General features: G+C 39.1%; 1 protein-coding gene across 9 annotated transcripts in view; it reads left to right on the top strand.

Annotated features, from left to right (window-relative positions):
• Nucleotides 1–12626, top strand: part of LOC105423600 (uncharacterized) — a 383169-nt gene that overhangs the window by 212351 nt on the left and 158192 nt on the right. For all 9 annotated transcript variants that reach the window (XM_089080981.1, XM_089080983.1, XM_089080980.1 and 6 more), the window contains one exon: nt 5638–5896. In XM_089080981.1, the coding sequence (XP_088937107.1) occupies nt 5638–5896 (259 nt within the window). The remainder of the gene's footprint in view (nt 1–5637; nt 5897–12626) is intronic.

Raw genomic sequence — 12626 nt, 5'->3', positions numbered from 1 at the left:
AACGAACTCGATCGATGCGGCGCCTCGGCATCCGAAACGTACGCGCGGCAGAGATAATCCTTTCGGTGCACTCTCCATTTAGTAAAGTTCGTATGGGCCGTGGTGTGTGCGCTGCGGGTCGCTTCGATTTTCAGAGCGAGACGGACCAAGGGGTGGGCGCGGGGGTGGGCCGAGCGGGAGGGAGAGGGGGAGGTCCGCGTTTACGAGCGCGGTTCGCATTTTGCGTTATGGCCATGGAGGAAATCTGCGTCGCGTCCGTGTGCGTCGCATATATACGCGAAAGTTCGCGCGCGCATGCGGCTGCACCGGCGCATATCCGCATTGTTATGGCTACATTTCCGGTTGTTTGTCGTGGAAGAAGAGACTTGGCAGCTCGCCGTACATATGTAGACGATCATGGCACAAGCCCCGCGGTAAGCTCGTGTATATGACACGCGTAATGCCCGACGCGAATATCTTGACTTCCTATCCATTCTTCGCATCGATGGATACTCGAGCTTCGAAGATCTTTGCAACACCGACTTGTATCTTGAATTCTAAACGCCACGGTTTCTTTCGAAGCACGCGACATTTTGGACGCTCGCCAAATTTATATGCCATCGTTTTAATAGATATAAAAATATATTGCGGTTATATATATATATATATGAAATTTTTGAAGGAAATTTATGGACATTCATACATACACATACACATACCGTAAAAATTTGTCGAAGCTATCTATTTCATTGCTTTTTAAAGAGAGTTGGATGTTTCTCGTGGAAAGACTTTTTGAAGCTGAAAGAACGAAATCGAGATAATTGTCGCACATTCGCACATTCGCGGCACCTCGTGAATAATTACTTGGTACTTGGGCGCTCTTTATTGGAAATTCCGGAACGAAGGATGCTGATTAATGTTCCGAAATCGGAATCGCGTTCCAGCGTGAAATCGCGGCCGTATCCGCTTTTCATTCCGGTTTTTTGCAGGCCATATATCGGCTTGTATCGTTCTCTTTTATTTGGGAACGGCGCGAAGTGAAATTCAATTTGTCAATTTGCATACGTGCCGGAATAAAATCTATCAGGCTTCCGAGAGTTGTAGTTTCCGTTTGTTATTACTTCTTTCTAAATCCCAAAGAGTCGGTTCTTCATCACCCAAAAGCAATTCGAAGCGTCAACGTTTCGTGAAAAATTATATCCGTTAAAATTTCCAGATGATAAAGTCATTTTTAATCTGTGAACTAACAAGCTACGATATTTTTATTTCTTTTTTTACGTTTTCATCTTGAACCAATACTGAAGATGTGTTTTAGATTCTCATATACTATTTTGATAAAAAATGTTGTTTCTGTGTTCAGTATCTCTTCTTCGAAATTCTGACTAGGTACTTCGATCTTACGTAATATGGTTTCATTGTTCGTCGAGTTTATCGATTTTATAGTTTCTACACGTAGAACACATTTCGACACGGTTCTTAAGTTTTTACAACATGAAGTTACGGATCATTAACTTAAGCATTTTTGGAGAAACGTAAGGGCGTATATTGGAATACGAGTGACGAATCAATGGGGAATGGCAAAAGGATATTTTTAAAACCTTTAAAGGCTTACGTCGTCGTACGAGCTAACTCGAGGCGTCTCATATTTATTAATTCTTTTTATAGTTTCTTTTTCCGAACTGTCCCGCGGGAGCGGGATATTTATCCGAATATTCACGGGGGACTTTCGCCCTTGACCGAGCACGTGTAATAGCGTGTATCGAGAATGACGTCGATCCGGGACGCGCGCGGGATGTGTGCTCCCGCCCGATTTTCTCAGAGATCTCTCCCTGCCGTATCTATTACCGTAATCTTCCGTCTTGCCGAGCGAGAATGTCGGATTCCGACTTTGAAGCTCGCTTTTGCTGCCACGGCGAAAGTCGAATCGGAAATCTCTTTCGTTCTTCCGGTGAACTTGAAATCGATTTAACTTTCTGACATCTCTTGGTACCCTCCTCGTTTACTCAGTGTACTCGCAGCAAAAGTGATTCTGAAAAATATTCCCTCGCTGGTAACGAATAGAGAGAGAGAGAGAGAGAGAGAGAGAGAGAGAGAGAGAGAGAGAGAGAGAGAGAGAGAGGAAAGGAAGGGATTAGAGAGAGAGAGAGAGAGATTATTGCATAATATATTGGTATATAATAAACGAAGTGACTAATTATAAGCGCGTCACGACCAAACGTTCTTCTATTACAAAAACGCTTTCTAGCCGCGTCACATAAATCACGGTTCTCGGGGCGGATTCAATTAATTGCGGCTACATGGAAATGATCCTCGGGCGTCATAAATGGGCTGTGGCTTTGCCAATTGTACCGGATTCCCCCTTTATACCGGGAACTATATATACAATACGGCCATAAAAACGAGAAAGAGCACGGAAAAGTTTTCGCGGTTGCTAAAATGGAAAAAGCGTGGAGACGGCGGGTATTGTTTCCGGTAGCAGGTGCCATTTTCGCGAATGGCACAGTTACCGTGCATTCTCGTCGCACTCTTGCACGTCGGCCACGTGCACACAGAGGAAGAGCGATGATGGAAGGAGAGAGGAGGAGGGGGAGGGAGGGAGGATCGCCGCTGTTACGCTATACGTGTCCTATTCAGAGATGTTTATGCGCCTTGTTCAAAGACCCATTACGAAAATGACCATTAAAATAAATTACTCTTATCGCGCGGCGCTATGGCGACGGCCGCTGGCCGCCAAGCCGGCTGGCTCGATAGCCGCGAATACGTGACGCGGAAATAGTCAGCGGTACGAATCAATTTACGTAAATAATAGAGAGAGTACGCGCCTGGACCGCTAACAATGGGAAAATTCGCGCCACCGGATACACGGCGCTGGCCATTAAATCGGACACATTACGGATGTACGTGCGGACTTGAAATTTCCCAGCTTAAGCGTACCGCGATTCGGAAATATTTCGAGGGGGTTTACGGTACGGAGAAATATACAAATTACATCTGACATTTGTAAAAAATTGCCAAAAACAAATTTTAAACGTTGGACCTTTCGTTTGATTTTATCGCCTATAAAGGTATTATAGAATTTTATTCAAACGCTATTTTATTTCTTATCTTATAGTCAGTTATAAAATTGTTTGTATTCCAGAAATATATAAAAAAAATACTTGTATTAATTAATACTGTTACAGTTTATATTTTATAGGTTTTTTTTTGTGAAATCTGTTGTAAAATTAAGTATGTAGAAACATTACTTATTAATGTAATTTTTCTCTTCTTTGATAAGATTTTTACATTGCTTTAATCATTTGATTTCTAATTCTGTTCGAAAGAAGTCTAGAAATTTTGAGTTAACCAAATCTTGCAAAAATTTATTAAATAGTTTAATAATAGTTTAATAAGTAACATCGATATATAATATTGATGGCTGATGATTGATAATTGTTGAGAATTTGCAATTGACTACCATAGTTTCCTCCTTTGGATCAGAGTTAAGCTTAAGATGTTACAATTGTAACGATTACTTAATTTAATAGAATGAAAAAGATTGTAAGTTTTTTTGCATTATCCGACAACAGCAAACAGAAAAGAATAAAATTAATAGGTTAACAAAAATTTGTGTAAAAAAATAATTTTATCTTTTTGGTAAATTTTGACAGAAATATTCACAGATTTCTCTTTTATACAATATTATTACAAGCATTTTTTTACCATCGTATGGACAGATTTTTTTTTTCAATTATCATAGTGCATAATATTTTAATCGGTAAACGGAGGGGTCCTCTGTTTGTACGGTTCGCGTCTGTATAGATTCGCGTCGGAATTAAAACCACTGTTTGTACTAGCGCACATTGCCTTTATACAGATGGCATTTATACGTGCCCGAGTTCCACAAACATTCCCAGTAAACCTTGTTTGTATCAGTATTACACTGATATTTTTAATTCTCACCGGCTTGTACGCGAATCGGTCGACTTTCCTGTTTACGGAAACCAACAACATCTGTTATTTTAAATTTATGCTTGGTACAAACATATCTATGTTTAGCTTTGACGTTGCATTTCCGAAAAACATTTTTTTTTATTATCGATGGCAACGTAACGCACAAATTATTTCAGTCAGTTTGCTTACATCCAGATTATTGTCAATAGTATTTTTTTCAATTTGCAAAGTGAAATGGTTTTTTTTTGTTTTACTCTAAAAAAGCGCATTCTATGAATAACTCTTCATGAGATTCTGTTTTAATAAAAAGTCTCTTTTTGTTAACTTTCACGTGATGGCCGTAATCGATAAACTTTGCCGAAGGCGGCTCTCTCTCTCTCTCTCTCTCTCTCTCTCTCTCTCTCTTTTTCTAGCGTTTGGGAAATAGCAGAATAATTCATTTATAGAGAACACTATAATCCCATTTCACTGGATGATATTATTAACTTACCGATCGATCACGCGACACAAAACATCGGACAATTTCCATTGTATCTCAATATCGCATCGTACTTTTTCCCGAGTAATATCGACTATCATTATCGCCACGTTTCTTCGATATTCCTTATTACATCCGACGGTATATCAGAAACAGTGCACGTGGAGAAACACGCGCGGCGATAATTGAATCTCTTTCCATTAAAATATCTGAAGCAGAGTCAAGCTCTTACTAGAAATGGTTTGTGTCTCTCTATCTTTCTGTACGTGTTTGTCTTTTTTTTTTTATCGTAATCCCAAATGAGAGGAAAGATCCATTTCATTCGCATTTGTCGGGAATTTTCTGTCTTTATTTTTCACCGCGGCGTACAGCCTTTCTCGCGCGGAAGTCAAACGCGCGTTCGATGGCGGATAAAATGCCGGTACATCAAAATCCTTTTTCGGCGCGATTCAGCAAATATTGACGCTCGTGAATTGAAATTTGCATCGACAGCGAAATTGGCAAAATATTTCCGTACGCAAAAGAGAATGTTAGGCTGCGGTGGCCGCAAAAACGAGACAGGAAGTCGAGAGGAAAAGGCAAAAGGGAAACGGTCTTCCCGCGGGATACGGCCGAACGAAGGGAAAACTGTAGCCTTAAATTTAATATGACGCGATATATGCTACGATCGATTCAGACGCGCCTCCCGGCCACTCGGTCCGCCAATTGAATTCCATGGCAAATATGCGGCTTCTCGATGCTATTCTACAAGATGCAACATGCGCGCCGAGCGTTTTCACGAACGTTTTGTTTGGTGAGAGAAACGGAACTATTGTTTCTTTTTATTATTTCTCTCTCTGTGCGTACACTCTACACGAAACATATAGAGTTAGATTTTCATAAAACTTAAAATACGAGGATAATTTTAAAATTGTAAGAGACGCAACGATTTTTCTGCGCTGCTATTGTTTTTAAATATATATCAGAATTGTTATCTCATTGGTATTTATTATATATTATTAATCAGTGAATTTATTAATGTTTATTCAATAAATTATTAGAGAAATAATAAATAATAAGAGATATATATTAATAAAAAATAAAGTTTTTAATTTATTTTTGTAAGTTTTAAATTTCTTAAATAGTTTTAACTTGTAATTTGATTAAATCTGATGCAAAGAATTTAAAATAGTAGCACATATAATTTTTAAAATTATTATCTTTTATTAACTTGCTTTTTTAACGATGATTCATCTTTCAATTTTCAGGGTCCGGTCGGGGAGGTGGGCGGCGTGAGGCTGCCACTGCAGTCATTACATGGATACGGATCTGTGTTCATGTACTCGGCGTCGACGAGTCCCGGGGGTGGAGGTGGTCAGGGTGGCGGAGGCAGGGGTGAAGTCACCCTCCGCCTCCGCGAACCCGAGGACATTCCCGAAGAGGTCCTCGCTCGTCTCGAGGATACCGCCACCCTCTCCATCTCTCTTCAAAGCGATGCAGTCCTGAGGCTAGGGGCGGCTGGCGCAGGTAACATGCCTCTTACCCTCTTCTTCACGTTTGCTTACTGATCAAACATGAAACGCGCGCAGAAGTACGCTTGTTATGATACCGTAGGAGATGGTTAGACATGAAAGCTGCTGCGATCGATCAAGTAATTCTAAGAAAATAGCGTTCTATGAGCCAAGAGTCGACTAAATTATATTGATACATTAAACTTTATCGTAATAAAAATCATCGATATAAAATATAAAATATAAAAAGACTGCGTTTCATAAACATTATGCAAGAATTAATTTAATATATAATAATACATAGCTACATCAGATTTTATTTGTAAATGATGCTGCGTATATAATTAGTTTTGGAAATATAACAATACTCATACAATTTTTTATAGTCATATAGTCATATAATTTTTTTTATTTTTTTGCTTACATATATATATATATATATATATATATATATATATATAAAATTTATGTTTATTTATTATTTTCGAGCTTTTTTAAATCAAGGTCGACTCGCCATATTTCATGTTTTTTTTTTTTTTTCAGTCGCAAAAAGGTTTCTATCCCCCTTCGTATTCTCTTCTCTCTCTATTCCTGAATCGCGGCAGCGCTAATAAATAATTGGCTTATACGACGCATAAATTTCTGCTGGTTACTCTGAGATTTATTATAACGGAGGTCGCTTCTCTCATATTTTTGGGATCGCGTTTAATTCCCGCGTTTTCGAAGAGCACTCGCTCCTGGTCCGAATAGATTAGCCTCGTATCCGACCCTGTGTGTGCCCTAATGCAGAATTATTTCGATGGATCAGGGTAATCCTTGCTTTATGTGATTACATCCGAGACTTTACCTGACAAAGCGATCTACTTATGTTGCCAATAGACATCCTTTGCGGTGAGATTCAAAGCCAATTAATACAATTGGAACGTTTGATTCTTTAAACATATTTGCTATCATTAATAATGTTTAGATTTTTAAATCTCAAATTAAGATATTTTTGCCTGTGAAAGGAAGATTAATTTATTCTTCAGATTTTATAATTTTACATCAAGAATTTTTGATTATATTTTCATATTAGAAGTTATTTAATGAGTATGAGTTAAATAAAAGCAAATATATGAAGATAATAGATTACAATGTGTAGATACGTAAAAGCGTGTTGAATCTCGGATGCCGTGTTTATCTCTGTGCAGCGAGCTTTTCGATTTTATCCGTTTTTTACGAACAAAGAGTCTAGCAATTGAAGATTCTACCGTAGAAACGCAGAGAATCAAACGATTATTGCTTTTTCCTAAATGGCGCAGGTGACTATACGGATTGGATCGATTCCTCGAGCGCCGAAAGCAAGAAGCCGAATCGTTTATATCGGCGCTTAAACTCACGGCCTTTCCCCATTTTCAGTTTTCCGAAGCTCGAAACTTTTAGACTTTCCTTATAGTTGCCATTTTCCATTCAGTCGAAGCATTCATGTTCCTTCCTCCGAGGTAATTCTGCTCCGTCGGGTCTTTTTACGAACGGTCCCCGATACGGAGAACTTCAACACGAAAATTCCACGAGAAATATGCGGGTTCTCATATCTGAAGATCGAGAGAGAGAGGGGGGCGGGAAGGGGAGGGGGGGGATGTAGCGACGAGGTCTCTCTTTCAGCAATCGGAGATTGTATTTCGAATCCAGGTGAAGCGGCAAATATTTTATACAAAATTCTTGCATACCTATCTCTATTATAGATCATCCCAAATCGCTCTTTCTTTCAGTTCAGATCCATTGACGAATCTCAGAATCAATCTGGAAAGTTTACCTTGGAATATTGCTTACAGCAAGAAATATGATGGAATATGATAGGAGAGATGTCTTTTCATATTATTTAAAATCTTTCGAAATTTGACAATTTTGGATTAATCATTAAAGTTGAGTATAAAATATCAGTTCTCTTATTTTTTTGAAAAATAAATTTTTCACTATTGCATTAACTTGAGAAATGTATGCATAAAGTTGACAATACAATTTATCATAAAATACTGTTAAATCTTTATTTAAGTCAGTATTTATTGATTGGCTTCGAGCGTGCAATATTCAATTGTAATCTTTATCAATCTTTATCAATCTTCGCTCTTTTCAACATGAGTTTTGCGAAAACATGCTCTTCTCATAAACTATAAAGTAGCCAACGGCAAAACAAAATATAAGAATTTGAAACCAATATCGTGGCGTTTATCGATTTCTCGACTTTTAAAAAAAGAAACAACTTTACCTTAACTTTGCCGAAAGCGTTTGCCGTCGAAGCGAGACGCATGTAAACTTTCGATACGAAATACGAGTATTGAAAGGGTCGAAGTTTCTTTTTTTTTTTTTCTTTCTTTTTTTAAGGAACAGGGCATCGAGGGAGGGATTCGCTTTTGCGGAAGGGCGATCTAGGAACGATCGGGAACGTTAACTTCCGGACGATTTGTCAAAACCGAGCCACAACGGCGCGGCTCGGCCCGGCTCGATTCTCGCTCACACGTCCCCATAAATCCCGGATTTTCATAAGTTTTTCTCCCCCGTCCCGAACTGAAGCCCCCCCCCTCGCCTCTCCCACTCCCTTGCTTGCCCGCTTTCGTATCGTATCCCTCGAGCGCCTTCGCCCGAAATCGATCCGGGATATATCTTTTGCTCGCCTCTTTCTCCTTTCGTTCTTGCTAATGCCGCGGAATCGCGGTTCTCGGGGAAAGAAAGACGGCGCGGGGAGATTTATCGAAGTTGCGGCTTGTTACGGGGGCTTTAGACTTCCGGCAGCAAGAGGTGGAGAACGGGTGCTCCACGCGCAGCTCCGAGGCTGTAGAGCCGAGGCAGCCGGGAGAAGAAGAGAGGTGCTAGCGATTGATTAAGAGGGTCGTTTGTGCCAAGGAAATGCTACTTGAAACGCCATCGCTATCCGAGCCCATTCTCGGGCACGCCCGTTCCGCGCCCTGGCTCCCTTCTTCTTGCGGCACTTATCCTCACTGCGGGACGTTACGGCGAATCACTCCCAGACATTAAAGACAATGGCAGGGTTTCGAAGTTGGAGTGGCTTAACTTGCATTATTACAGAAATCAGAAAACTGCTGGTGAAATTTAATTGGTAATAAAAGATCTCTCGGAGAGAGAGAGAGAGAAGAGAGAGAGAGAGAGAGAGAGAGAGAGAGAGAGAGAGAGAGAGAGAGAGAGGAGGGGGAAGAAAGACAAGGAAAGTTGGAGAATCAGATTATTATTATTCAAATTATCTAATAAATCAATTCTTGTATTATAATATACTTTATTACGGACTTAATTTGTCTCTCTATTTGAAAGCGAAAATGCAATTTCTAGAACTTTGTGCTGCCCTAAATCAATGTCGAGTAATTGTATCCGGGATTGCGAAACGCGGGTACTTATCTTTTGAACGAATTACGGATCTCGATTATCGAATAACGCAAGATTTGACAAATAGCGACAATATCCCTGTGGATCAATGCGGGTCAAAGGGCCGAAACCATTCCAACCATTCACTGTATCGATTATTAGGAGCCTTACCCAAAGTACCATTCGGTACTTAAGCGACAGTCTGACAGTGTAATAGGATTTCCACAGTAATGCGACAGTATCAATAATCAGACACATTGAAATTAATCCGAGCTGTTTGCCGGATAACAGTAATACGGAAACAAATTATTAACCATTCTGGAGAATATTGACAGAACATATCCGCCAGTTAAAAGAAATCGATAACATTTTATTAGTTCGAATTTTGTATTGCTGCCTTATAATATTCGCACAAATATTTTTACCGTTAAAATTATTTATTATAGATGAGACAGAAAAAAACCGTGACAATTTTCTTGAATTGAATTATAATTGTTTCTTTTTAAATATTGTTTATCAAGATATTTAACTTGATAGTGATCTATTAAGAAATCTACTAAGAAATAAAAATATTCATTTTTTTTTAATTTGAAAATTTATGAGATAAACTATAAATTATATTAAAATTATTTAGTTAAGATTATAAACAAAGATAAAAATATTTATAAGACTTGAATTTTTTAGGAAAAATTTAATAATTTATGATATAAAATTTTTTATGATTTGGTTTAATTCAATTTAATGTTAGAAAAAAATTATTTAAATAATTTAAATAGTCGTAAAATGTTAATGTGAGTATCAAAATTGTAAAAATTTATAATAAATTTTACGAATTTTTTATAAATAATTTAAGTAACTCGGTAAATTAAATAAATTCACATGTTTAATGAAAATATGTAATTGTTCGCGACGTGAGTGAAATAAAACCGCCATATTCCACAGATGAGCACCTTGAGAATACGCAAAACGATGGAACCGCGAGATCGAGTGATGTTGCGTGCACAAGGACGTGGATAAGAAACGTGGATAAGAACGTTGAAACGCGTGTAATACCGTTGCGGTAATACCGTAAACCGGAAAAGAATGAAACTAGGCGCAATAAAGGAGCTGAGAATACTCGGCAAGCACGGGGGGCAATAAGTCTGAAATATGCCGGCGTTTTATTCTCGCCGTACGAATATCCGGTGCGAGGAAAGGCAATGGGAACGAGCGCAGGAGCAGAGAGGACTCGGGAAGATAAGGATAAAAGAAAGAGACGGCGAATTTCGCATTCGAAAAAAAAAAAATGTCTACGGTGTACACGCCTTACACGGGTTGGGCAGCGGGCGTGTGCACGCGAACAATTCCGCGGTTGCGTGTGCCACGTAAATAGAAATGGGAGAAAGAGACGGGCGAAAAACGGGGAAAAACGTAGGGGCGCGAGAGAGGGAGAGTGAGAAATATGGGGAAAGGTATGTACGCGCGGTGGAACTCGAAGGTGGAAAACTTTACGGCGAGAGAGAGAGAGAGAGAGAGAGAGAGAGAGAGAGAGAGAGAGAGAGAGAGAGAGAGAGAGAGAAGAGCAATTCTCGTTATAACTTCGGCGCCCCGCGGAAACTTAAACTGCTGCGAGCCGAACATGCAGAACTTTCGGCCGTTTTCCTACTCGGGACAATCCGGATCGCCCCATCCCTTTCTTCGCCTCCCTGCTGGATTTGCCCCAGGTACGCGCACTGCTATCGTCGTCGTAGTCGTCATCGTCGTTGTTGTCGTTCTTTTCACGAGGGACTGCTCCTTTTAATATTGTCGAAGGACCGCCTCAAGTAAATCGCGTTCTTGCTGCGACTTTCGGCGTAAAATGCGTGCCCGACGCACCCTCGTGTAATTCGAACTTTATTCCATAAATTCGAGGACGAGCGGAGCGGAGCGTAAATCAGGAATTAGGTGGCCGACGACAGAGTGGCGTTTCCTGAAAAAGCCGTCTTATTAAACTTTTCATATGAACGTAAAAGAAAAATAAAATAAAAGCGACATATAAAAGTCGGTTGATTTCCGGATTTGTAGACGAAAATTTTTCCATCCGGGGGATTTCTTCACATGTCGAAGCACATGTTATTACAAGCCTTAGCCAGCAATGTGTGTTCCCTTATTTCGTTAAATCCATGTAGATTTCACGTTTGCGACAATGCTGATTCTGCTTTAAGAAGCAGCAGTTCAAATCTTCTGCGTTCGCAAAACTCACCGTTGCAACGTCTGAAAACTTCGCGCTTGTCTCCCTTTGAATCTCTTTTTTCCTTCTTTTCCAAAACGACATTGCGCACTACGAAACTCCCTTTTGTCCCAATCACGTTCTGCCCCACAGTCTGCGATCTACAACGTTCGCGGAGAATTCGTTTAGCAGCCATGTTTCTTGCTCGCGCGCAGTTCCATTCCTCATGAAATTGCTTCACGTGTCTTTTGGAGTGTTATTGACCTAAAACGCCGATTCTCCCGTTTACCGCGATTGACTGGGCAAATCGTGATCCCCGTCCCCATCCAAACTCGTTCAATCTCGGTTCAAGTAGCCTCGTGCTCGAAAATACTGTCACCATTTTTTTTTGTTTGTTTAACATAACTGTAGACGCAATTTTGTCACCACATTTTATTACCACGAAGAAATATGCATTCTCGAGTTTTATCTAATTACTTGCTGAAATACATTACAAATTAAGTTTTGAAGAAATTGTTTAATTTATAATAAATTTTTGTTTATTAACGTAATATCTTTTATTGTTCTTATTCAATGGTAACATCAAACATTGATTATTTAAAAAGCTGATGTATATTTCGCATATATGAATTTTAATACGAAAATGTAAATGTGATCTTAACGTTTTTAATTAAAATACTTAACTTTAATTGTTTACAACTATAAAAGTGTTATATGATGATGTAATTTTATTTGTGATTTTTGTGCTTATTTTTATAAAACTACATAAATGATACATAAGTTATCGCTTCAAGAAATTGGAGAATTTTGATAATACCGCAGAAATTTATATTAAATATTCAAATAAATGAATATCTTTCAAGTCGTTATGAAAAAATGAGTACTCCTAGATATGTCAAAAATATTTAACAAGTAAAAAACTATTCTATATCTCTGCATCAGTCTCAATGCGTTCAATTCACGTCATTGCGCTTGTAGATCTGGCGTTTGCAAGGGAATAAGTGTGAATAACTGTGTGAATAACTGAGTCGCAATGATTTATGATGCGCGATGAATATTTATTGATAAATGATCCCGCACGTTTTGTGCCGGATCTATTTGATATTTCGTTGTGACGAGAGACGGCCGGATCGCGGGATGACAGCTGGGGCCTTTTAGGGCGGAATGCAGCGCACAGTGAAATTGTTGTGATATCCGGCTA

The sequence above is a fragment of the Pogonomyrmex barbatus genome, unplaced genomic scaffold, assembly GCF_055798465.1.
Source record: "Pogonomyrmex barbatus isolate J1 unplaced genomic scaffold, ASM5579846v1 scaffold4, whole genome shotgun sequence".
NCBI lineage: Eukaryota > Metazoa > Arthropoda > Insecta > Hymenoptera > Formicidae > Pogonomyrmex > Pogonomyrmex barbatus.
The sequence above is the reverse complement of the archived record's forward strand: the minus strand, read 5'-3'. Positions and strand labels throughout refer to the sequence as shown.